Source organism: Pteronotus mesoamericanus, unplaced genomic scaffold (assembly GCF_021234165.1).
Source record: "Pteronotus mesoamericanus isolate MK-2021 breed Mesoamerican mustached bat unplaced genomic scaffold, CSHL_Meso_final contig_73, whole genome shotgun sequence".
NCBI lineage: Eukaryota > Metazoa > Chordata > Mammalia > Chiroptera > Mormoopidae > Pteronotus > Pteronotus mesoamericanus.
Genome location: NW_026555245.1, coordinates 21,000,058 through 21,027,308, shown reverse-complemented (window position 1 = coordinate 21,027,308; position 27,251 = coordinate 21,000,058). Strand labels below are relative to the sequence as shown.

Below are 27,251 nucleotides of genomic sequence, written 5' to 3'. Positions count from 1 at the left end.
AAAGTTTGGATGCTTATAAGCAAATCTTGAGGAAAAGTGAGGCTGAGGAATGGAAAGTAATGGTTTGAGTATCATTTCTATGAAACTGAGGATGTTACTGCTGTGTACATTCTTTATGTACTAGGAAGGGAAAAATAAGAGCTTGCTCCACAACAGAAAAACAAAAGAAAAAGAAAAGAAAAAATAAACTTCTGTAACTAGGTCATTGGCTAAAAAAAAAAAAAATTACTACCATATAAATTAATCAAACATTTTATTGTAGAGTATTTCTTTATATCAAAAGCAGAAAAGTTTTATTCTGAAAACCAGTAAGATTTTGACGTTACGTAAGTATGATTAAGTCCAGTCCTTAATAAGTGCCTTATCACCTCAGTTAGTTAAAAGAAGATGCAAATGAGGCCATGGTTACAAGTCTGATCATCAGGTCCCTTAGCAATATTTGGTTTTTCAAGTTGAGACATGTATACCTAATCCCAGTTAGTCATCTTCCAAATTTTTGCTACTAGTTTCAATGGGACTGAACCAAAGGGTATACCCAATATAAATCAAAGCTCATGTTCCTGTAAGTCTGAAGATTAATCCTCAAATAATAAGGATAGCATAATTAACACTGTCATCTAATTCCAAATAAAATGAAACATCAAATATCCTGGCATATCTGAAAGTGAATTATATGGGAAGTAGTGAAGCTCCAAAGCATTCTATGGTAACTGAACTATAGAAATGACAAATGTAGTAAAAGCCATCACTACCAATAAGGAATACCAAGTTCTTACAAGTAAGTATCTGGCAGCTCGAGGCAGTTAGCTCTACAAGAGTTCTCTTGTCTTTTAAAAAAGTCCTTGGGCTACATCAGAGTGAAACAAACAATAAACCTAATTTTAAAAATCAGATTCTTCTTCCTGTTTGTTCTTACAGGCCATTACTTTTTTAAACTTGCTCCCTGAGAGATCCCACACTATGTCAAGTAAAGAAATTAAGAGTGAGCTTGAAGTTGGTCTAAAAGAAAAAAACAATCCTATATTAGCTTTATCACTTTTTAAGTCACTATATCCCTTACTGTTAAAAAGTCAATAGGGTAAAATCAATTTCTAAGGAATATAGTTTTGAGAATACCTAAGGGTTTAATTTAGTGTCTATATAAATTTGATATTATAGTCAAGGATTTATTTAACTGATGGTGCCGAAAATGCGAATGCAGTATTATTTTAAGGGGAAAACTTTTTAAAAATTGGTATCACCCAGCTTATTTAGTAAAGTAGATTATCACTACTGATTTATTGCTTTTAATATGATAAAACACCAGATTTGACAGCTAAATTAGCAGTAGGATACAAGGACATTTTGTCTTTAATCACTTTGAGAGAGTACGGCATGTACATATCTGTATAAAAAGACTGTAGCAGATGCCTCCTAGAATCAACCAGTTCTTGTAAACATTGCATTTGTGCAGATTTTCATACTTTGATTCCAAAATTGAGAACAATAAGATTAAAGGCAAATTTAGTAGCAAAAAACAAAGTTCAATTTGACTTCTTGTAACTTATGGTACCACTCCTCTCTTCAGAAAAAAAAAAACAAAAAAATCTAGCAGCACATAAAAAAAATTTTACAAAACATTTCAGTACTCTTTTTTCCCCTCCCATCAAAAACCGAACAAAAATAAAGTGCAGCACCCATAAAAGTGTCAAGAAAATAGCCAAGTTCTTCCTTTCTTGTAACAAAATAGTACTTGGCCTCAGCAGTCTTAACCAAATTATACAGTGTCCATCATTTTGGGTTCCTCATCTTCTTTATGTACCACTGAGTTTAAACTGCAGAGAGCTGTATTGATAGAATGCTGAAGATAATCTGGATTCTGGAAAAAAAAAGTATAGGGAAGAAACAATGGATGATAATTAGTTTTATGCTAGTATATGCAACTACATAATCAGTCTCACATTCTCTATTTCTCTGCAGTGTAGGAGAGCAGGAAAGAAGATGAACTTTGAAGGCAGACTTGGGTTGATACCCACGGTAAAGAGACAGAAAAATAGATTACCACTTAATCCAAAGACAAATGATAAAGACAGAAAGATGTATGTGAAAAATACAAATGTAATAAACACTACCTTTTTTCTCCTTAAAAAAAACAAAGAAACCAAAACTGTATATTGCCCTGGTTGGGAAGCTCAATTGGTTAGAGCGTTGACCCCATTTGTGGTTCGATCCCTGGTCAGGGGACATACAAAAATCAACCAATGAATGCATCAATAAGAGGAACGACAAATCAATGTTTCTCTCTTTCTCTCTCAAGTCAACCAATTTAAAAAATGAAAAAAAAACCCAAACAAACCTGTATAATTTTAATTATTTAATCATTCAAAGTTACATCTCCCATGTGATTATGTGTAGCTATAATTTAAAATACAAACACGGCTTTAAGTCAGAAATGTATATTATTATCTAATTTCTACAGTAAATACTGAATATGCAACACGAATAAGAAATTATAGCTATCTTCAGTTTATTTTGGTTTCTCGAAGGTTAAAACAAACTCAAGTGAGAAATCCTTAATCTTTTGAGAGGTACTCTGATCTATATGTTAAAAACTGGGAATAAAAGAACACTTTAATTTAGGTTTTATTTATTTTTTAAACAGAAGAACTCATTAATGTTCTATTTGTCCATTTCTAAAAACTATGAACAGAAAACTTTATTCAATAAATGCAAAGAGCCCTGGCTGGTGTGGCTCAATCGACTGAGTGTCTGTGAACCAAGAGGTCACTGGTGCTGTTCTCAATTGGGGCACATGCCTGGACTGCAGGCCTGGTCCCTGGTTGGGGGCACGCGAGAGGTAACCAACTGATGTTTCTCTCGTGCATTGATGTTTCTGTCCCTCTCTTTCTCCTTTCCCCTTTCTCTGAAAATAAATAAAATCTTACAAAAATGCAAAAATAAACCACTATTTGTTAGAGAAACTTAAATAAGGACTTAAGCCCTTAACCTAGGACTTTAAGCCAAGAATTCAATTTTCTCTACTCAAGTTGTTCTGAATATCCACTAGCTACTTAGAGTTTTACTACTGTATCACCTAGTGTCATTTAATTTATTTAATAAACACCAGTGAAGAAAACAGTCCAACCAGAAGAGAGATGCCTTAAACCTGCCCATCCCATAGGGAGGCAGGGTTATCAAAAGATCCTCTAAATAAAAGTATAATACTTTGTAATTCTCTTACTTTAAAAGTAAAAAAAGCTGGCCAGAAGTTAGATTACTCCCAATCAGGTCTTTATGAAGCAAGAGGCACAAATAACTGACTGAGATCTGGGACACTAAAATGACATTGGACCTCAGTTCAAATCCTGCCTCTATCACTTAGTATAATGAATCTCAAAGTAATAATAATTTATCACACCTTAACAGAATTAAAAGCTAGTATATAGGATAAGCCTAAGGTAAATATTAGTATGTCTTTATTAAGAGGCCTTGGTTGAGGTTTCTCAAAACTAAGGATAATGATATTTGGCTTATTTCTCAAGATTGTTGTCAATTAAAAAAAAGAAATGAAAAGCTAAAGTGTTACCCAAATTTAAGTTTTATAAAAAATTATTAATACTCTCATCACATTATCCCATTCTCCAAAGAAACAGAATGCTAAGACCCAATTCCAAAGGCCTTCCGAAGAGAAGTCTTTATTAAGACCAGGTTCCAGTTTTCCATGACAGAGTGTTGAGTACTAGAGTTGGCAAAGGAGTATCCAGAACTTATCTAACCATCTTCCTAAGAACTGCAAGACATCAACATGAAGAGACTTAAAAAAAAAAAAAAGAAATCAATATACTTAACCATATCTATCCTTCAATTCCACTGATGATATTTTCATCTAGTAACACTTTCAACACATTTCTTGTCCCAGTTCTTGACCAGTTCTTCCCAAAAGCACATGACTGAGTGTCTTGTCCTATTTCTTGCATATGATTCAATAACAGTCTATGGTATAGATGAATGAGCAGTGAAGTAGGATAGAAATCCAGGATTAGGGTATTAGCTCCATCATTTATTGTATTGACTCCAGGCAAATAACTTATGCACAATGAGCTTCAGTGTGTAGTATGAATGAAAATGAATCACAGGGTTTTTGAGAAGATTAAATAATACAACATACAATAGTGATTTGCAACCTATAAACTGATGTAATAAAAATGGGATGTTGTTATTATGGTAAGCTTTTCGTCCAAATCTCCCAGCTGACTACTTAGTTCCTCAGGCTGCCTCTCATCATATTTCCCCCAACCAGCTGACAGCCCTGTGCATCTAGCTGAAAGCTTATCCAACCCTTCCCTCCCTCAGGAGGAGTAAACCAAGATGCTCTTCTCCCATCATGAGGGTTGGTCTGTTAGACGGATGAATTAAGTGTAAACCACTCTGGTAACATCAGCAATTCAAAACTGTCAAAATTGTATAATCCCAGGTCTTCCGCCAAAATGACTTGCAAGGGACGCCTGAAGCAGATCTCAGTTGCTATCTTAATATGAACAAGAACTTCTCTCAAACCAGATGCAACTTTTTGGTAATGTAGTATCTCACGATATTTGAATGTATCTTTCCTTCTTATGTTAGAATCAAAGATATCCTTCAAAAATTTTTTCCTTTGCATTCATTGTAAGACATCTTAATTTTAGGTTTACATATTGGATTTGACAGTGGCTTAGTCATAAAATTCCCTTGGAAAGACTAGTTCCCTGTGGGTTATTTCTCAGAGAACTAAAGAGAAAATCATCACTATATTTAAAGAGCAGTAAGAGATAATATATAGGACAAATCAAAAGGGAATATTACTTACATGTCTAACTGTGGGGTAGCATGACTAATTATTTAAAAATCATTACTGATTATTTGATTATTTCCATTCTTCAGAATAACATTTTTGGCTGAATTAAATATAATCCATTGCTTTCCTTAAATTGTCCCTTTGGCTACAATACATGTAACAACTGAAATGGTGTAATTATAGAGACATAAGGTCAAAATATTGAAAATCTCAATTCCTTCTTTATGACATTTAAAAATAAACACAGGGCTCTTCTCACATTGCCTTCTGAATGAGACTTCCCTTTTCGTTGTGCAGGCAACAGACTAAACTTTAAGCTAAAGCTGCTCTTAAAATCTTGGGGCCTGGAAATGAGAGATTACTGGTCTCAATTAAAATGCTACTAAAATCAAAATGGGCAGAAACTTTCTAATGATAACTTAAAATTTTAACCCTAAGTAGTATCAGACAGACCAGCAGTCTAACCTCCTCTTCTTTTTGACATAAATTCCTCCATGGTAGTGACACTGTTTTACCTTGATTTAACAGCAGACTTCAAAAAGGCTCAAACAGCTGGCCAGTATTACCAGAAAGAACAGCTTAGCATAAGCTATATTAATGTGGACTAAAAATGTTACATATGGTAGGCGACACCAACAATTAGCAATACTAAATAAATTCATGTAGCACATCACCTTGGTATGATTTGAAGCTAATTTACTTTATTAAAATATTAAACAGTATAGATCTACTTTGAATGAGAAGTTCTTTGGAGCCATCTTAAGAGTTTATAATTGAGATAATAAATAGGTAACACTTGCCCTTAAGGATGCTTAGGCACAACTCATCTCTTCTATATTTTAGAGTGGAACTTGGTGTCTCTCTAAATAACTAAAAGATGGAAGAGATTTAGTGCCAAAACGTGGCATGAAATGAAACTCAGAGTTATGTTCTGAGGCAAGTATATTTAAAATGGTCACACATGTATTACATATAAGAAGAGTAGGAGTCCAAAAGAACAAAAATGTGAACTCTACATTTATAAATAAACACTTGCTCTTCCAACTTACCTGTGGTAAGGATTCTAATAAACCTATAGATCCAACACCAGAATGGGGAACATGATTCTGAACTGTCATAGGTTGAAAACTTGGTGATTGAGAATAATGTCTGACTCTTGACTTGAAAGCTTCAAGTTCATTTTTGAATGCTTCAAAATAACCTTCTTCCTCTGCCTAGAAAACACAGAACACGAAGACTGTTTTTGAAGATGTCCAAACCACATAGTAAATTCTAACAAGCCTATATCAGGTCTGAAATAGAGGAAGTAAAGATGAGAATAGTTTAAATGTAGAAACCACCTAGGAATATCAGTAATTGGTTTGTTCCATTTCCCTCTGCTTCAGCAAAACAAAACAAATAACAATCACTCTTTAAACATACAAATATGTAACAAAAGAAAGCTTTTTGTTATTCTTATATTTATCTGAGGTCTTGATAGGATCCAAAACAGTCCTCATTTACCCTCTCACAGTCTTCTCTTCCCACTGCCACGTAACAGCCAAGGGATATTCTTGAAACCTTTCAATTCTATACTAATTAATGAGGGGACACTATTACCTGTTTCTAGTGATTCTGATTCTATACTCCCTATCTGTAAAAGCCATGAAAACCAAATAAAACTCAACACTCAATATATCTTATGAAAATACCTTAGTGTTTCAGTTAAGAAAGTACCTTATTTTCAACATTACAGAAAGAAAAAAGTATGATGAATTATGTTGAGGTATGGGAGCTCCCTCTGATGATGTAGAATACAAACAAAATTCCCAAAACAAAACACCCTGTTGGCAGTAGCCTCCATTTATAAACATCTTTGCAGATAAAAAATGACCGTGCCGATCCTACACTACCAGACCACAAGCTTTAAGTTCAAATGGTGGAAAAGATTTTGTCAAAGTCCATTTCTTAATATCTGAGTCCACTTATCTGAAAAGCTATTTTTTCTTTAATGGAGTTTAGGATGTATAACTAGATTAAAAGCTGTGGATTAGTTATTAGCATTGATATCTATACAAATGCAGATAATGTTCTATGCTGCCATTCTATCTTTTTACAAATTTAGAGTCATTTCCTTAATTATATTATAGCATTTCACTTTGGTCAATATATGGTACTTGTGTGGACACATGAAATGTTAGCCTTTATATCATAAAGTAATTTTTCTGAAATGGTTATGCAGTAAACCTCTAAAGCAATCAAGTGGCACATTTGCTGCTCTTACTACATGCCTAACGTCTAAAGGTTTAGATCTAGAGAGACTTGACTGATTTTTGTTTTTATTAAGTAACCTATGGGTCACTTGCTTAATTCCTCTGTTAATTTCCTCACTTGTAAAACAGAATAATCCTCATAAAATGTTATGAGATTTAATGAGTTAATCCATGAAAAGTGCTTATAATAGTGCCTAGCACAAAGTACCCATGAAAGCTATTCTTTAATTAAAAAAAAATTATTATGTGCCCTGGCTGGGTAGCTCAGTTGGTTAAAGCACTGTCCTGATATGTCAAAGTTGTGGATTTGATCTCTGGTCAGGGCACATACAAGAAACAACCAATAAATAAATTTAAAAAAAGAAATTTATTATTTTGAACGCAATGTTAAGATCTAAAGATTTCAGTGCAATTTTGCCAAAGTAATTTTCAAAGACTATACATAGTGTGGCTATGTTCATTATTCTATTAAGCACTAGTTCAAACAGAGCCATTAATGTAAGATGAAAAAGAAAGTATGTTTTTTGGATGCCTGTGTGTTAAGTGAAATTTTGGAGTAGTCATCAGAAACCTAGCTAAAATATCAACTCAATCATTTACTCGTTATAACTGTACTGTTTTGGAAAAATTTCCTATTTAGGCTACACTTTGAGTTTAGAACATTTAATGTAGGACAACTACCACCCTGATATACATATTTTTTCATTTAAAATACATTTTCTTCTATTTATAAAAATATGTTCATTGAAAAAGAAAATAGAAGTCATTCATAATCCCACCACCCAAGTATAATCAAACTTTTGGCATACTTCCTTCTAACTTCGAATTATGTATACTGAATGTATTATGTACATGCAAGAGCATGTAAAGATACATGTATAGTTTGGACAAAAACCCACTATATACCCACACATATTAGGAAAAGCTCATTAGTATATTTAATACTTTATAAATAAGTTCTAGAGAGGCATTCCGTCTCTCTCTGAGCTTACCATTATTGTGACTTTTTTCATTATTCCTTTGCTTCTTTAGTTTTACCGCTTATATATGTCCTTTAACAATATACTGTTTAGTTCTGCTTGTTTTGAACTGGAGCCCTGGTGGGTGTGGCTCAGTGGATTGGTGGATTGCCTGTGAACCCAAAGGCTGCTGGTTTGATTCCCTGTCAGGGTACATGCCTGGGTGGTGGGCCAGGTCCCCAGTTGGGGGGCAGGCAAGGGGCAGCCAATTGATGATTCCCTCACACATTGATGTTTCTCTCCCTTTTTCCCTCCCTTCCCTTCTATCTAAAAAATAAATATTTTTTAAAAAATGGTGCTGTATATATAATTCTGTAGCTTGTCTTTTTTTCTTCACTCGGTCTTTTTTTTCATGCTGATGCTGCTTCATTCTAAGACATTTATAGACATTTGGGTTGCTGTTTGCTGTTAAGAACAATTATGCTATGAACATTATAGTATCTAGCACACATATGTAAGAGGTTTTCTAAGGCAGTAATTCTCAAACTTTATGGTCTTAGTGTTTCTTCACACTCTTGAAAATTACTTAGGAACCTAAAGAGCTCCTGTTTATTTGGTCTAATTCTATTAATATTTATTGTGTTAGAAATTAAAACTAAAGGGTTTAAAAAATATTAAGAAGCCCTGGCTGGTGTTGCTCAGAGGACTGAGCACTGGCCTGTGACCCAAAAGGTCACCGGTCTGATTCCCCGTCAGGACACATGCCTCAGTTGCAGGCCAGGTCCCCAGTTGGAGGGGCATGCCAGGGGCAACTGATCAATGTATTTCTCGCACATTGATATTTCTCTTCCTCTTTCTCTCTCCCCTCCTCTCTCTGTAAAAAGTAAATAAAATCTTTTAAAAATTAACTGAAACATAATAACAAACTCATTACATATTAAGATTTATAATATTTTTTTATTAAAAAAACAAAACTATTTCAAACCAAGTTTAGTAGGAAGTCTGGCCTAACAGAAGATAGCTAGATTCACACATCTGCTTCTATCAATCTCTACTACACTCATGATAGTGACAATGGCAAATAACATTTTAACATTAATATTATGAAGGAGTTTTGACTCAAGTCTTCTTAAAAGGGTCTTGCAGATCCTTGAGGGTCGTCCCTGGACCACATGTTGAAAAATCTATTCTCTATTATATATACCTAAGAGAACTTCTGGGTGTTAGTACTTGTTCAACTTTACAAGGAAATGTTCTGAAGTGGTTGTACCAATTTATACTCCCACAGGCAGTGAACGTAGATTCTTATTGCTCTACTTCCTGTACAACTTCCTAATATACTAATTCAGTGAATGTGAAATGGTACTTAATCTTTCTAGACATATTTATTTTTCCTTAATGTGGCCAATATCATCTTGTATATATAAACACGTATCACTTCTTTTCACTTAATAGCAAAGCATTATCTCAAATTATAAATTCTTCAAAATATAATTTTAATGGCTGCACAATATTCTTACATACCACAGTTTGTGGTTTTCTTTCTTTTTTTTTTTTGTCATCTGTCCTTGTTGAATTTTTTAGTTGTTTCCTATTTTTCATTACAAAAGTCTGACATCTCATTAAGCTTTAAGTTCTAAACATGGCTTTACTGTTTCATTCAACAATGTATCCTCAGCACCTTAAATAGCTGTGCTTTTGCATTAACAGTTAATTAATATTTATTGAATAAATGATGGAACACTCTGATTTTCCTGAATACATACATTTATTTGAATGGGTTTCAATTTCATGTCCATGGTATAGTCTCTTATATAGATCCCTTATGTCTAAATTAGCATGAAATCAGCAATATAATTTTTCTTTCCACTATAAAATTTAATCTGTGGCATCCTGGTTGAATGGTTTCCTTTGATGTATATGGATCAAGGAGGAGATTAAGGCCTAACCTTCCCATTTAACACCATATAGCTACTTACTTTGGCTTTCTGGAAAAATAAACGAAAACACCCTCTTGGATCCACATTACAGTTTTTGGCCATTTCCATAATAAACTGCATTACAACAGCTTGATGTGCTATTTGTTCCATTAGAGCCCCTTTCTGAAAATAAACAGATTAAAATTATAACAAATGCTTCTAGAGATACACTTTAAAAAGCTTATAATATTTGGGAACAAGAGATGGGGGCACAGGGTAGGCACATTAGAAAAACAAATTTCCATGTGCTAACTAAAATAACTAAAAAATATTCCCACAGTAAACTCAAGTAGCTCTGAAAACAAAACTGTAATCCCATTTAATGACCTCCTGCTTTCATTTAATGTAAAAACAAACAAAAAACATTTATCAGAATTCCACTGATGTTCCCAGAAATTCAAGGTTCACATGGTACCTGTTCGGCTTCTAGATGAAAACACCATAAAATAAGATATTTGGCAGTTTCTTCACATACAAGGTATGGATGGTCAGACAAAAATCTCTGACTATCATCCCATCGACTCAACATACCTGTAAAAAAAAGAATTAAAGCACAAATATCAAGTACTTTCTTCTTGTAAGTGAAGAAATGATATTTTAAAATGATTCTCTTTAAAGATGATTCATATCACCACAGCAATATGTTATGGTAAGAAAGCAAATGAAGAGGAATAAACTTCTTTTTAAGCAAAATGCAGTATATTGAAATAGCATCCAAAAAGTCATAGAAAGTTTTATTTCAGATAATTAGGCTTAAGTAGAGTGACTGGTTTAAAGCCAAAACTCCTGCATCTGGAGAATGCCTGAAGTCCAAGACAAATTGAGATAGCTGGTCTTCTTAGTGAATACAGATTTAAGGGGAAAAAACTTATTTATTTTTAGAGAGAAGGGGAGGGAGGGAGAAAAAGAGGAAGAGAAACTTCGATGTTTGCAACAGATGACGATTGGTTGCCTCTTGCACACCCCTATCTGGGGCCCTGGCCCACAACCCAGGTATATGCCCTTACTGGGAATCGAACCAACAACCTTTCAGTTCACAGGCTGGCACTATATCCACTGAGCCATACTAGCCAGGGCAATACAGATGATTTTGAGACTAAACATTATTTAGTCATAGAACCAGTATTTTATATTAGAAAGATGCAAAAGAGCAAAATCTTGAGAAACTACGCTTAGCAAACAAATATTCAGTAGAAAGTTCAGAAAAGTTACATTCTAATTTATTTAAAAATCTCTAAGATGATATGGTAAAATGTTGATATAGCATGGGAAACCAATACAGTGTCATAAAAAAATATACTTTAACCATTTTAATCACGTTAACCATTTAGTCACGATGACTGCTTATATACACCAAAAACAAAATCTTTCAAAAATTAGTTAAGCTCTGACTAATGTGGCTCAGCAGGCTGGGCATCATCCCACAAACCGAAAGGTCACCGGTTCCCAGTTAGGGCACATTACTGGGTTATGGGCCAGGTGCCCAGTTGGGGGCATGTTAGAGGCAACTGATTGATGTTTCTCTCACACATCAATGTTTGTATCTCTCTCTTTTTCCCTCTCTTTTCCTCTCTAAAGAAAAATAAAATCTTTTTAAAATAAACAAATAAACATTAAACATATTAATAAATGGTTGTCAGTTTGCTTCAAAAATCAGACCAATCCAAATATTACTTAAGGTTTATCTTCATTTTTACTCATATTAGTAAGAAATTTAGTAAAAAAGTTCAATACCACCCAAGTGATCATGGAACCAGCAAAGTGTTGAGCTTTTATTTAATTCTGTCCAGTCAGCTTTATAGTTAAATAAATTAAGTATAACACTGTTAGTTTTAGGGACGTCAGACTCATCCAAGGAAGTCTGGAAGTTACTGAATCATCATTAAAATTTTATAAGGCCATTTCAATAGTCTGGCAGTAAATCTTTCCTCTAGACCCAAAATGAACTTCTATACATTAAAGTTCTACATTAGAATAAAAGAAAGAACAAAACTGAGGACATATGCCTTGCTGAGAAATACATCTTTAGCAACACATGGGAATCAATTAAAAATAAGTGATTAATCATCTTCCTCATTTTAAAAAGGGCAAAGGCATTTTAGCATTTTCTTCTGGGGAGTTTTACAAACTTTATAAAGTTATTTCCCCAACACTTTGGAAACAGTGATTAAGTCATTTTAAATTCAGATAAGCAGAATGATTATGGAAGTTACTTGAAACTAGTTCTCAGACTATAATTAAAGAGCCTGATAATTTCTGAGAGTCAGAAGGATTAAAGAAAGCATAATCCTTATGTCTTATACCTGAAGCCATAGAATAAGTCCTATAAAGCAGTTTTGCCTTAGCTTTGTGACACTTCTGAAGAAGCAGTGTTTTCACCCCTTTATTCATAGAGAGAGCACTACTTCTCCTGTTTACTTCTCCATGGCAGCATCATGACTCAATGAGGCACCAAAATCTTACCCATTCTGGTTTCTTTCACAGGAGAGATAATATGAAAGGGTTAGTGTCGTGTAGGGACCATGAGGAAGGGTCTCATTAAATGTTAAATTTTAACTATTTGATACCTGAGACAAAATTAACATGAGGTTGACTGTTGTGGGGAGCACGGGGCTCCTGGATCTGAGGGTCCCTGTCTGGGGCCAGCAGAGGAGGAAGTGGGACTCTGAATCCCGCAGAGCCTGTCCTGGGGTTGTCACAGACGGGGGAAAATAAACCCGAGTTGTCGCAAACACTTCTCTGTCTGCCAGGAGAGGGAGCATGGCTCTTCCCTCTAGTGGAGAAGGCACCAAGCCTCTTTATCCAAAGGCTTTTATTGAAATAGTTATCAATGGGGCTCGGTAATAGGAATGTGCACATGATCTTGTTACATCAGTATGTTAATGTTTACAGAGAATAGATGATGTTTTGAAGAAAACAAATGGCAGGAACATATCGATTTATATGGGTCCGAAAAGAGAAAGGTAAACATGAGAGTGTAGTAAACATAAGAGTGCCAAAGTGTTTTGGTTAGGGTCTGTGAATAATGTAAATTTCCCTCCCAGCATGACCTGGCTATCATAGCTTTTGAGGGAGAGACAAAACATGCTTTAAAGAATTTACTTCTAGGTCTGATTCTCCCTGGGAACCGCCAGATCCAGTTTAGGACTGTCTCCAGTATTGTTTCAAGCCTGGGCCAGGTGAGGGGAGGGAGCCACCAAGAGACAAGGAGACTTCTTTAAAATAGAATGAGGACCCCAGCCATGTCAAGGCTGAGCTGAGGGGTACGGGTCTTTTTGCCCTTTCTCTGCATCCCCAAAGTTTTTGTCTTGATGGCCAATGGCTGTGCCTGGCTTCGGCTGTCCCTTCCATTGAGGGATCTTACCTGTCATAGACTACCAGCCATCTCAGGGCCAAGCAGGGTGATGTGAGGGAGACAGGGGCTGCGCCCCTGCCAGGGGGACAGGTTTTGTCTCCTCAGTGGCCTGTTTTCCCAAGGCCTCCTTGATTAGTTCCAGCCTCAGGGCCCTCTTGCCTGTTGGCAGGACTATAGTTCCTGAAACCATACAGGACATTTCCCAAAAGCTGACCATAGCTTTTCTTTATCTGAGGAATACTTGCTATGACTTGATTTAAAAAATGTATACCAAATTAGCCCTGGCTGCGTGGCTCAGTTGGTTCGAGCGTCATCCCGTGCACCAGAAGGATGAGGGTTCAATCTCCGGTCAGGGCTCCTATCTAGGTTGTGGGTTTGTTCCCTGGTAGGGTTGTGTATGGGAGGCAATTGAGCAATGTTTCTTTCTCCCTCTTATTGATGTTTCTCTCTCTTTCTAAAGTCAATAGAAATATCCTTGGGTGAGGATTACCAAATTATTATCAAATTTGGAAGTCAGATTACAGGTATTCCATACAGACCTTTGTAAGAAGAGTGTGGAATTTTATGAATAAATGTATCAATAGAATCAATAACTTAGTGGAACAGAACATATCTGAAAGTGCTAATGTTATTTTGGAATTTGTAAAAAAACATAAATAAATGGAGAGCAACACAATCTAGCATGATGGATAAGAAAACAGTCTAAGGTTAATCTGCCTGGGTTCAAATACTGGCCATTCACTACATCTTGGACAGGTTCCTTTTTACCTCTATACCTCCATTTTCTCATATGTAAAGTAGGATTAAAATAGTATCTAACTCACAGGATTTTCGTGAGGATTAAATAAGCCAATACACATAGAACACTTAAAATTGAGAGTAAATACTTAATGTTAGGTATTATTCACACAACATGAATAATTCATTTACTCATTCAAATACTAAGCTAATCCTTTGTTTACAGATAATCTAGTCATTTAAACTAGCCAATCAACTTCCCTGAATGCTTAAAAATTCTTACTTTGACAAATTAAAACATTTTAATTAAAAATAATTAATTTCACCTATAAGTTTTCCCAGTGAACATCTAAATCCCAATGAATCCATCAGCTTTCAATATTCCATCTGATTCCTAACACAGTCCCCAAATACACAACTTGATGATTTCCCTTTTCTTTTTTTGCATTATAATAAAAATGATAGATTTTAATTCTTCAAAATATATTCATCTTAATTTCTCTCTGCTAAAAATCTCCTAACTAGGTTGTGAACTTCTTAAGCAAAGATACGTGACCTTTTTTTCTATACTTCCTGAGCCCCAGATTTCCTTTATTCCCAAGCACCTACTAACAATTATTTCTACCTACATGTCTGCACATAAACTCATCTTATTTTAAACCAAACTCATTCTTCTTTCCCTGACATCTACAGTGCTTCCTAGGGTCTGTTACCCAATCAAACATTCTAGAAATTCCACTGACATTTCCATTCCTTCCACATCAAACTGATCACTAAATCTTGAGCTTATACTATTATCATCTGTTAATATGGTGTATCATATTGAGTTTCCTAATGTTAAGCCATCCTTGAATTCTTAGTATAAACTCTTCTAAATATTTTTCAGATTATAAGTATATTGTGAAGAATTTGAAAAATCCAAAAATAAAAATCATCTGCAATTCTACAAGAGATAACTAATGTTAATATTTTAATGTATTTCCTTCTGGGCTTATTTCTTTTTAATTTTTTAAAAAGATTTTATTTATTTATTTTTAGAGAGAGGGGAAGGGAAGGAGAAAGAGAGGGAGAGAAACATTGATGTGCGAAAGATATATAGATCAGTTGCCTCTTGCATGCCCCCCTAACCAGGGACCTGGCCTGCAACCCAGGCATGTGCCTGACTGGGAATCGAATAAGTGACCCTTTGGTTTGCAGGCTGGCGCTCAATCCACTGAGCCATACCAGGCAGGGCTTTAAAAAAAATTTTTTTTTTAAAGATTTTATTTATTTTTAGAGAGAGGGAAAGGGAGAAAGAGAGGGAAAGAAACATTGATGTTTGTGAGAGATACATTAATCGGTTGCCTCTCGTGTGCCCCCAACTGGGGACTGGGCCCGCAACCCAGGCATGCGCCATGACTGGGAATCAAACCAGTGACCTTTCAGTTCGCAGGCCGGCACTCAATCCACTGAGCTACACCAGCCAGAGCTGGGATTATTTTTAAATGACTTTTAAAGAAACAAAATTAGAATCCTATACTCCATATTAATTTTCTAGTCATTTCACTTCACGTTCTATTCAAAAGTACTTTATATTAAATGTTTTTCAAAAATAGGATATTGACATGTTTGAAAAGCAGTATGTGAGTAATTACATTGAAGAGACTATGAATATCTACCTTCAGTATAACTGGAAAAGATACCATCATTGTATTCATGCGTATGTTTACAGCTTTTGATAAAATTCCCAGTGACAACATTCTACACAGGTTCGAAAACTGCTGAATCACAGCTAAGTTTGGCTGGAGGTGAAGAGATGATGTGCCATGAAAAACTGTGTTAGATAATCAAAAAGCAGCTCTGATGATCATAAAGACAGATGTAAATGACTTCGAATAAAACTTTTGTGACATTTAAAAGACTGTGTTTCTAAATTGATTTTATATTTATAAAATATGAATTAAATAAATAAAACACAAATATAGGGGAAAAACTCAAGATTCAATGCTTTGTAATAAATCATGATATGCTTTTTATCATTAGATGGCAAATTCTATCAAGTTATAGCAGTTAAAAGCAACATAAGAGAGAGTTTCAACATATACTACTAAGAAAAGTTAGGAAAAATTTTAAAGAATGTAAGTACACATGAAACTAGAGAAGAACTGGTGTGGAAGCCTCTGCAGCTCTTTATAGCCTCACATGTACCAGGATCATGTCTTCCAAGAGTCTGGAATGCAATGCAAGTTTGGAAAACCTCCAGCTAGAAGCTTTAATCACAGCTGCTATTCCAGATGTATTTACTTCAACGAAGTGTATCAATGTCATTATTCTGGAAAATGTTTTCTTTCCCTTTACCACAATAAGCATAGAACACCAGAAATACTTCTACTCAGTAGGGACAGCATTAAACTTTCACTGCCTCAGATCTCTATCAACTGTGCTATAACTTAACTCACAGAACTTTGATTATCTCATTATCCCACATGACTGTAAGTTGGTCTACTTCACACTGATGAAACTTGGTGAGCAGGGAGTAGAAGGTATCAGATGTCTTGTTAAGATATAAATATGCCAGAAAGTTGGAAATAAAACCCAGTAAGTATTTGGGAGCCTAAGACCTTAGTTAACAATTCTGGGGGATCCAATGGGCTGTAGCAAAAAGGCTATAGTCTCCAAAATGAAGAGTCAATGTGCATGTCCACTAACAAACGGCACGATATGAATCTGGGAATGGGTATGTCTGGTTAGCTTTGAAGACAGTAAGGCTCTGGTTAATATTATAGTATGAGATACTGGAAGTCCACACAAACAGTGGCCAAACAACTGTTTATTAATCATTTGTGGATGTTATGACAGTCATTACCCTCAGGCATCTCACTGCTTTGATGGTATTTCATAAACTAAGGGGTCATAATGGCAAATTGAGATTATGCAGAGATTTAAGAGAATGGGATCTCCCTCATCAATATTCCACGATAGCCACTGAACACCTAGTTTGCAAGTAGCAGAAACCAGTGCTGGAAGCTCAACATGGCACCTTATGCTGGAGAGACCAGCCAACAATCAAATAACAGGTTGATTATTTTGGTCCCATTTCATCTCAGAAGGACCAGTGGTTTCTCATTTGAACAAGCCCATTCTAGATACAGCACTGCTTTCTCTCCTTGCTATATCTCTACTAGTAATACACTATAGTCTTAACTAAATGACTTATTTCCCATACCACACTATTTATTGACCCAGAAACTCATTTTACAGCAAAAGAAATGAAGACAATGGGCTTGTGAAATTCACTAATATTATGAATGTCACTACCCCAAAACACCAGGTTTACTGAATGATGAAATGTCTTACTGAAGATGCATACAGTTATAGTGCCAGGTGGGTTATTACACTTTGTGAGGTAGAGATATTTTCCAAGACAAAATTGCTTCTGACCAAGTTAACAGGAAAAGTGAGGGAACTGTTTCACAACAACTGGTTTCACATGGCTCCAAAGCAAACTAGCCTATATGCCAGCTGGGTGACAATAACCTTGATGAATACTATTCCACTAGAGGCAGCCATACTCTGAAAGTGCAATCAATATATGGTACTCTTTTTCCTACAGCAGAACACATAGGCCTAGGAAGTAAGAACTGTAAGTGAATGACAACTTATATTGTTACAACTAAGATGCAGAAAAATTTTGCTTTTTATCCTATGACTCAAGGGCTCTACTCATTTAAAGATTTTAATATCTATCCAAGGTAAGTCTGTTTATCCTTTTTTTCCTATTATAAATAATACCAGAATAACAGTATAGTATATGTAAGAATAAACTTCATTTCTTCAGATACTATTTGTCAATTAAATAGAATACACAGCTTATGTTCTTTTTTAAAAAAAGTATGAGAAATTGAGTATTTTATGAATAAACTGCATAAACAGAAGAGAAAAAAAGTCAGGCCCTGGCCGGATAGCTCAGTTGGTTAGAATGTTCTCCAGATGTACCAAGGTTGAGGGTCTCATCTTGGTCAGGGCACATACAAGAATCAACCAATGAATGCATAAGTAAGTGGAACAACAATTCGATGTCTCTCTCTTTCCCTCACTCTCTCTAGTCAATAAATAAAAAAATTTTAAGGGGAAAAAAATCTAATGTATTATCTATTAACATGACGTAACTGAGGACGAATGAAATTCTAAATACTTTGTGTTGGGGGGCGGGGCCCAATAGAAAAAAGATCTTAAAATGCCATTTAAAAAACATACTACAAATAAAAGTTGTTTACTATATTAAAATATTATGTACTTGTAATAAAAAAAATATGCCTTGAACCTTACTTAACTCCTAACACTTCCTAGTTGCATTTTCACTCCAGCAGTATCACACTGCTTACAAATCTTAAAATACAGCATGTTGTTTTCCACCTCTGCCTTTGCACATGCTGTTGCTTTGCCTTCCTTGTCTACATGGAAAACTCCTGTGTTCCTCATAATCCAGTTCCAATGTTACTTCCTCTGGGAAGACTTTACTTATATTAATCCCTATCTCATCACCTTTTCCCTACAGAGAAAACTCTTTTCCAGTTCTTTCTATACATATTTCTATTATTACATTTATCTGAATAACAGTACAATGATCTGCATGAATTATATAGCATCATACCCAAAACACAGGGGAAAAAAATGAATGCTAATCCTATAACCACACGATAACCAGATGCCAAGGAAGCAAAAAGGAAAAAAGACAAAGCAAAGATTAGGTGAGAAATGGAAAGAGAAAAAAAGTAGAAAAATGGAAAGAGTGAATAAAAGCTGTATCTTAGAGGGTAGTATTATATAATAATAAATTACATTTGCTGCTCTTCACAATTTGGTTTATTCTGTCAGTACATTTCTGTTATGATCATTTCCCCCCTTACCAAGAATGTCTAAAACAAGAGTTATACAACTGTACCAGAAGGAGTTTGTCACCTTCTTTTTGGTTTCCATTTTATAAATCCTCATTTTTGTAGACATATTTATGATATCAACTGTTACAGGTGACAGAAATTCAGAAGTAAACTTACCAAAATGTCTGATTTTTTGCTCATATTTCTGCATAAATGATTCTGATTTATCTTCATCTTCTACTTCTTTTCCTTTATCTTGATTAATAAAACTCTAAAAAAATATTTTAAGTTAAAATCAGATTTTGTATTCTAATTGACTCTTCTTTCTCAGATACTGAATGTCTGGCAATCCTTCCTATAGACACTATAAAAAGATGGTATAGTATTATACTGATATTATATCATTAAATCCATCAGTTAAACTCTATTAAACTATTAAAATGTACTAGAACTGAAGTTTAATTAGTTTTACTTAAAGTGATAGATGTGTGGAAAATTATGGGATTAGTTTAGAAATTATATAGAAAAGCAAATGAATTAACCCTTTTGTTAAAAAATTTGCTCTATCATTTATATTTTGCATTACTCATTTCCATCAGGTATACAGCTCTAGACCAGCAACTTTCAACTTTTTTCATGTCATGGCACACATAAACTAATTACTAAAATTCTTCAACATACCAAAAAATACGTTGTATTTTTTGCCAATCTGACCAAAAATAAATAAGGTGTAATTTTGATAGATTTACAAAAAAACTAACAACATTAATTACCTACCCTTTTTGCTCCAAAGTAACTTGAAAAAAAAAAATCAGGTGTCTATAGCCCTGCTGGGTAGCTCAGCTGGTTAGAGCACAGTCCTGATATGCCAAGGCTGCAAGTTCAATCCTCCGTCAGGGCACATACAAGAATCAACCAATGAATGCATAAATAAGTGGAACAACAAAAATCTATGTTGTTCTCCTTCTCTTCCCCCCTTCCCATCTCCCTTCCTCCCACCCTCTCTCAAAATCAATAAATAAAAATAAAATAAAATAAAAAATAAAGGTTTAAAAAAAATCAGGTGTATATACTTGTATATAAGGATTTCTGGTACCAAAAATTAACCAATCAGAAGCAACCTTATTATGCAACGTGACCAATAAGATGCAACTCTATTATATGACCTATATATTTATGGTTCAGGACAGGACATTCACCTCAAATAGCTATTGTTTTGGCTGTTCTAATTTTTTAATTTGACACCTAAGGGAAAAGAGGTCAGTGCTTTGACTAAATAGTCAATAGTCAGGTATTGCATGTTTTAGAACTTCTGGCCACACACCAGCTGAAATCTCTGCTCTAGACTAATCTTTAGCAATCTTGCTGGATATGAACTCAAAAATTCAAAGCATATAGAGAATAAAGTATATTTACTATAAAGTCTTGGACAAGACGTAACCTAAAATAAACCTTTGTTGTCAACTTTTCTAAGGAGAAGCCAAACAGTTTGATTCTGAAATAAGTACAAATTTCTATTAAGGTGCTTATTTTTGATTAAACAAGTCATAAAACGGACCAAGGTTAAGTTTGTATCTGGCCAGAAAAAATGGCAGAACAATTTCTCAGAAAATTCTGTGGTCACATTTAAACCTTGAGACCATAACTGCCAAAAGTGAAAATTGCAAACTAGTTCTCTGCCAGTTTACAATAAAAAAAGCACACAAGTTTCTATATTTCAAAGTGAAAGTATTTTTAAAAAACATATTCTGCTATCTAGACCAGCACTGTCCAGTAGGAATATAATCTAAGTCACAAATGTAAAGTTTTCTATCAGCCACATTAAAAAGCATAAACACATAAATTGATAACATTAATTTAACCCAACGTATCATTTTAACATGTAAGCAATACAAAAATATTATTAGTGAAATATTTTTTTTTTTTGGTACTAAGTCATTGGAATCTGGTGTGTATTTTACACTTACAGCATATCTCAATTCGGACTAGTCACATTTCAAGGTCTCAAAAGCACATGTGGCTAGTGGCTATCAAGTTGGACAGCGCAGATCTAGACCAGTCCTCTCAAGTCTCAAGCTCCCAGACAAAATCAATGTAGGATTTTGAGCAAATGACTGGAACATAAAGATAGTCCTAATTAATGTGTTGTATAAATGTAGGCCTTGTTAGAACCAACGTTTAAAAAACAATTAAAAACACAGAAATGAAAATATATTTTTTGTGACCACTGTGTTGAGACATTAACTTTATAACAAAGAAGCATTGTTTTGACCATTCCCTCTGGAAGAAGAAAATTATTTTGAATAGCTTTAGGGTATAAATGTATAACACTTAAGAAGACACCCCCCTTAGAACAATACACACTGAAACAGCAAAACATTCAGATACAAGTGATCCTACTGTGGGAGAGGAAAAATATATAAATATAAATTGTACAAGCACAGAAAAAGTCTAGAAAGATACAACTCACTATTAAGAGTGGTTATCTCTGGGAAATGGAATTGGTAGTGAAGGAAGGCCTTGAGTTTTATTTTTCATATTGATATGTCCTGTTTTTACAATGAGCATGTTGCTGCAGTCTTATAATTTTTCTCAATTAAAGAATAAAGTACTGATAAGGCTAGTGGTTATCATTTACCTATGTATATTACTTATTGCTGTAGCAGAACTACAGCTGGTCTACGGGAAGGAAGTTAAGGGTTGTTAAAAGCGTGGGTTGAGAGAGAATGCTAGAACAGAAACAAGTACTACAGATTGAGAAGTCTGCAGAATAATGATGGTTAAACATAAACTGAATGTGAACTTTGACAAGAATGAGCAGTCTATTCCTGAAGCTTGAAAAGTTTAGTACAAACAGAAAGAAGTACTACTTTACACATTAGTTGAAAATGACTGAAGTTCATTGTCTGTATCTACTTCAGAACTAAAAGCCAAAAAAATAAGGCCTACAGAATCCAGTAAGAAACAGAACTATTAACTTGGCACAAGTACTGTATTATTCCTTTCACTAATAATGCTTGTAATACCAAGTCCAGACTACTACTATCTGAGCTTTACTAAATACATACTGGTAAGTAACAGTGAAAGACTTTATTTAGTAAATCCAATAACTATACATTAGTGTTAAAAAACTAACAGCAAGCTGGTAACATTGCAACATTAGAAAGCCTTTGTAAAATCTTAGCTTTATCACATGACAGGTGCCATGCTACTTGTTTTTAAGACATCACCTTATTTAGTCTTCATACCCACCCCAAAAAGTTGAGGGAACTGAGGCTTAAAGATGTTAAATGACTTGTCCAAGGTTACAACCAGCACACTGACAAAGCTAAGATTTGAGGCAGTCTGATTCCAGAGCCCACACTTACATTCAGTGTACTACGCTCTAGCTACATATTTGTATTAAGAACTACCCACATTAGACACTATTGGGGATACAGTTTTCTGCAACAAGCACTTTTCATAAACTGTCAAAAATGAATATTGTTTCCAGGATTCTGTTGCTTTGTTACTAAATATGCACAACAGTTTGTACAAACACTTTGGTTTTTTCTTCTTCCATTATGGTGCAAAAAAAGTCATACCTTATTAAAAACATCCTTGCTAATGGCATCCATGTTCCACAGACACATTCTCTCTCTTTGTACTAGAGCCTCTTCTTTCTGCCGCCATTCTTCTTCACGTTGCCTCAGTTCTGATACTGCTATTTGTGCTTTGGCATGTTCTTGATCCAAGGACTCAGAGTTATGCAGTGCTAAACTACCAAGTTTCTGCTGAGCTTCAGCAAGATTCCATTTGCATGCCACAGAGCTCTTCACGAACTCTTTCTGCTTTTGGCAAGCCATTTCAATTCCATGGCTATACATCTGGATAAAAAATAATATTTGTAAGACATGAAGAAGGCATTAGGTATGTTTATGCAGTACAGTTCAATTTCTTTCAGTCAAAGATTACTGTACAATGTTTTTGGTGCGTAGGTATGCCATCTTCTGTGTGTGAAGTTATATTTTATATTATAGGCCTTGTTTCATCAACTAGACTCAAAATTCTTTGTTAATCGGTGCTCCTCCCCCAACAACTAACAGTAACATAAAGCCTGGAAACTAACAGTATTCTTCATATAGCTGATATTCAACAAACACTTGATTTATAGTCTTTATAATCTGAAATGGCAGAATGAGAAAATAAAAGCTTAAATCTGGTTCATCATCTTATCACTCAACATGCTGAAAACCATACCTTTAGAATTTTGACCTGCAAGTTATTCATTGTAAAGAAGCTTTTATTTACAAGTAATAATTTCTTGGTTTCTATTTTCTTTCTGTATTATTCCAACCCTTGGCAATCTGATAAATTCTTATTGGCAATTTCTATTTATAACTGACTATATGAAATAGATACCTTTCACCCTAATCAAAACAGGCAAATTTATTAAAAAAGCCAACTGGTTCACCCTGGTGATTCTGTTCCACTCAGGAGCAATAGTAATTAGCTTTAATAGTTACTGAACCCATTTTATGTGATGGGTGCCTTATATTCCTCAACTGTATAAAATGAAAGTTGAAGGCACATTCTTTGATTTCTTAGCCAAAATGTAGACCAATTTCAAACTAAAAATTCAGAATAATTTTACTCCAGCCTGCTCCCTTATGTGCATCACTATTCATGTTTTTAATTATATAAATACACCCTTTATCATTTCAAGCCATTCTCTACTCTGATAGACTTGGAATGCTCTCCACAAACCAAATCTCATTCTTAGTGTCTCGTGATAAAGTGCAAACTCTGTGACATGGCACTCTCTCTCATGATCTCACTCCCTATTATCTCTCTGGACTCACAGTTACTCTTCTACCTGTTTGCTTATTCTCCCATCTACCCCTTCACCGTGGCTCCCCCTCCCCTCACCACACTCCTATCTCCATTCCAGATTCTGGCATTACATCCCTAAATTATCTCTTATCCCTTCCCTCTCCATCCAAGTTATGCATACTTCTATAGTGGTGTTTTCACAAAATATTGTGCTTATTTGTTCAGTCAACCCTCAGCTCCTTTAGGACCTAGAATTCAAGAAATCTTAGATGAATAAATGATTCTCCACGTCACGGAACAGACTAATGGCAGTAAAGAATTCTGAGGCAAGGTGTAAGCAAGACCCTTACTTTCTAGATGAGAGACTTCAGGCAAATTTAGATTTCTATTGGGGCAAATGTGAACACTTGTTTTTCAGATATTTTAGTTAATCATTTAGCAGGTTTGGAGCCCAGGCTCCACATGGCTCTAACCAACAAAGTACTTATTTTTATTTTGTGCTATCTTAAAATAGAATCAAGAGTTAAGTGTAGACTAGCTATGTTTTAAGAAGGGGTCAGAAAAAGGAGAAAAATTAAGCAATAAAATTTATATTGTAAAAACACCAAAGATATACTAAGAATGTACACAAATGGATCTTGGGTTTTCCAATTATGGAAAAGCAAATTCTCAAGTCATTTCTTTGTTTTTTTAATTTTAATAAGATTTTATTTGAGCCAAACTGATGACATTTGCTGGGGAGCAAGATCTAAAATGCTTTTTTTAAAAGTCATTTCTTGAACACTTAAATTTTATCTCGAAATTCTAAAGATGATTTATGTTTAAATTCTTCTCTACAGACTACAAAGACATTTGGCCATTTGAGCAAACTATGCAACATGTATTGAGATGACTAAGTAAAAAGTCATATTTTATGTCAAAATACTGAGATTTTAAAGGGACATTAAACATAATTTTCATGAACATAAATTCAAAAAAGAAATTGTTAACATTAAGGTATACTTATGTAACTTTATCTCTAAATTCCAAACTGCCTTTACATTAATTGGATCTCAGAATTATGCATCACATATGACATTAAGAAGTCTAGATTCCCCATAATCGGTACAATTAAATCAAAGCCATTTTAATAAAGATTATAAAATATATTTATATATTAAATTACAAATGAAATATTTTATTCTTCCCAAATATTCCAACCCAAAATTTAAGTCCTAAAGCCAGCAAGACAAATAAGTAGGTTATAAACACATGAACAAATTTGGGATTAATAATTACTTTACAAATTTTAGCATCATTCAAAAGTAGTTTCAGACAAATTGGGCTTTACATTACATCACAGGTTGGGCAATGCAGTAGGTGGGGAAAGAAAAAGCACTGTACTAGGAGTCAGAGAGGAATCTAGTTTTAATTTTGCCACTTACTTCAGGCAAATCACTTTTAATGAAAGAGATAAGCCTACTCACTTCTAAAATCCCTTTAAGCTAAATAAGCTTATATTTCCAAGTGTAAGAATAAAAAATATACAAATATTTTTAAAATTCAGTTTCTCTTAGGTTACTCTTGTGATTCAACCACAATGCACTAAAATTCTTCTAGCCTCTCCATATGCCTTGAAAATTGACAATGGCAGCTGCTGTTCATTTTTTTCCTCTAACACATTCATTATGTGGTTATATAACACACTTTGTAGACAAAGATGACACCAGTGATCCATAATTAGTGAGTGAGTACTGACCTATCAACTCTCACTCTGTCTTCCTAAAAAATGTTCTGCACTTTCCCAGTGACTGGCTGGCCGAAGTACAGTCTTTGTTATGAAACAGCATTTTTCTCTGTGTGAAGTCAACACCATGAGCATGGCACTGGATCAATGACCTTACATTTATTGACAAACAATTTTAAATTGTTCATTCATTAACAGCTTGCAAGGTGAGTCTACAGAAAAACTGTATTAATTCGGCTAAGCTCTTAAGGACCCTATTTTGTAAGAAACCTAGAAAGCAGATACAGATAATCCGTTTCATTGAACATGTGTTTAGTATGTGACCCTAAAATATACTTTCAAAACACACTCAGGTTAGGAGAAAAGCCAGGAAAAGGTACTCTTTTAAGAGAGGATCTTGAAATATCCTAAATGGTACATCGCATTTAGATAAGTTTAGGAGGAAAGAATGCTCAGGTGAAAACCAGGAGTAGCATTAGGAATTGCAGAAAGAAGTCTGAAGGAAAAGCCAAACGTGTGCCTATGTGTTTTTACTGGAGAATGATGTGAAGCAAAACTAAAAACAACTGTAAGGGTTAAAATGGTCAAGCGAATGGGAGAGATTTACGCCAGTATCAAAAGCGCGGTTTAAAGAATTTGCTCAGATGTCGCGTCAGTCAAATTACATCAGAAACCTTTAAAAGTCGGGAGCTCAGTGAATTGTTGAAATACCACCATTTACTGTTTCTAATTATCAACTATTTCCAAGTATTAGTCTTCAACGGAATAAAATGCTCGGATAAAACCACGCACAAGAAGACAAAGGGTCAATGTTACAGCATGAGCGGCCCCCAATCTGGGTACTGTCAGGAGGGGGTGAGGGGAGAAACGTCTTCCAAGGGTAAGGAAGCCAAGGTGAAAAGGTGTATGTAGAGGCGGAAATCAGAAATGTAGGGCAAGCCCCTCTCTGAAGCCCTGAGAAGATGCTACAATAGCTGTGGGATGGCATCAGGCCCTTGGCCCCCGCGGGTGAGGTGGGGGCGGCAACACAGGGCACAGAAGAGGGTCTCAGAGACAGGGGACTCTGGGAGCCTGGCTACGGCACCGCCCCTTCCGCCTGTAGAAAGAGGCCCCCCCGCGCCCCATCTCTCACCTGGGTACTGCCGCCGGGCAGTTGTGGACAGCGGGGAGAACTGGGAGACATGTCCAAGTCACTCTCTTCCTCAGCCTCACCCTCTGCCCGAGGGACGCTCCAAGGTCCTGGAGGCGGCCACGGCTGCTCCATGTCCAGCTGCCCCAAGCCCTTCAACCCCCACTGCCAAAGGACTTGGCGTGAGTGAAACCTGCTGCGCGGTGCCAGCCGCCCCAGCCGGCCGGGGCCGTTACCCAGAATCCCTCTGCTGTTCGCGACGTCGGCGCACGCCTCACGTTAGGATGGGCTCCGCCACCGGCGGACAGCGGAAAAAGACAGACGCGATTTGGGACGTCACTTCCTGCTTGGTAGGCGGCTGTGGGAGGTGTGTCTTGGCCCCTACGTGTAGTGGATGGAACCGGAAGCCTCTTTTTTCAAAACTCGGTTCTCTGAAAACTTTAAGTTTTGGCGATGTACCCCTAATGGTGTCGCGGGTCATGTAGTTGTAAATTCTTATTATCTAGTGTTCGTTGTGTTGTAAATAGTGAGTCTTGGATCCCGGGTGGTCCTCTGACCGTCCACTTGTTTAAAAATCAGAACTCATTGCTATACATTGATATGAAAATCAGTTTTTCTGAAGCGGGGTA

The 27,251-nt window shown here is 35.4% G+C and overlaps 1 protein-coding gene across 2 annotated transcripts; it reads right to left on the bottom strand.

Moving 5' to 3' along the window:
- Positions 1 to 1,182: 1,182 nt before the first annotated feature.
- Positions 1,183 to 26,901, bottom strand: CDC37L1 (cell division cycle 37 like 1, HSP90 cochaperone). Of its 2 annotated transcripts, XM_054583079.1 has the most exons (8): positions 26,626 to 26,901; positions 22,540 to 22,821; positions 19,133 to 19,226; positions 10,419 to 10,534; positions 10,004 to 10,126; positions 5,863 to 6,027; positions 3,829 to 3,972; positions 1,183 to 1,858 (listed from the first exon to the last, which is right to left on the bottom strand). In XM_054583079.1, exons 1-7 carry the CDS (start codon positions 26,755 to 26,757, stop codon positions 3,862 to 3,864), a joined length of 1,023 nt encoding a protein of 340 aa, XP_054439054.1. In that variant the 5' UTR covers positions 26,758 to 26,901; the 3' UTR covers positions 1,183 to 1,858; positions 3,829 to 3,861. The 2 variants fall into 2 exon arrangements, with proteins under 2 accessions (XP_054439054.1, XP_054439055.1); XM_054583080.1 differs by lacking the exon at positions 3,829 to 3,972.
- Positions 26,902 to 27,251: the final 350 nt, after the last annotated feature.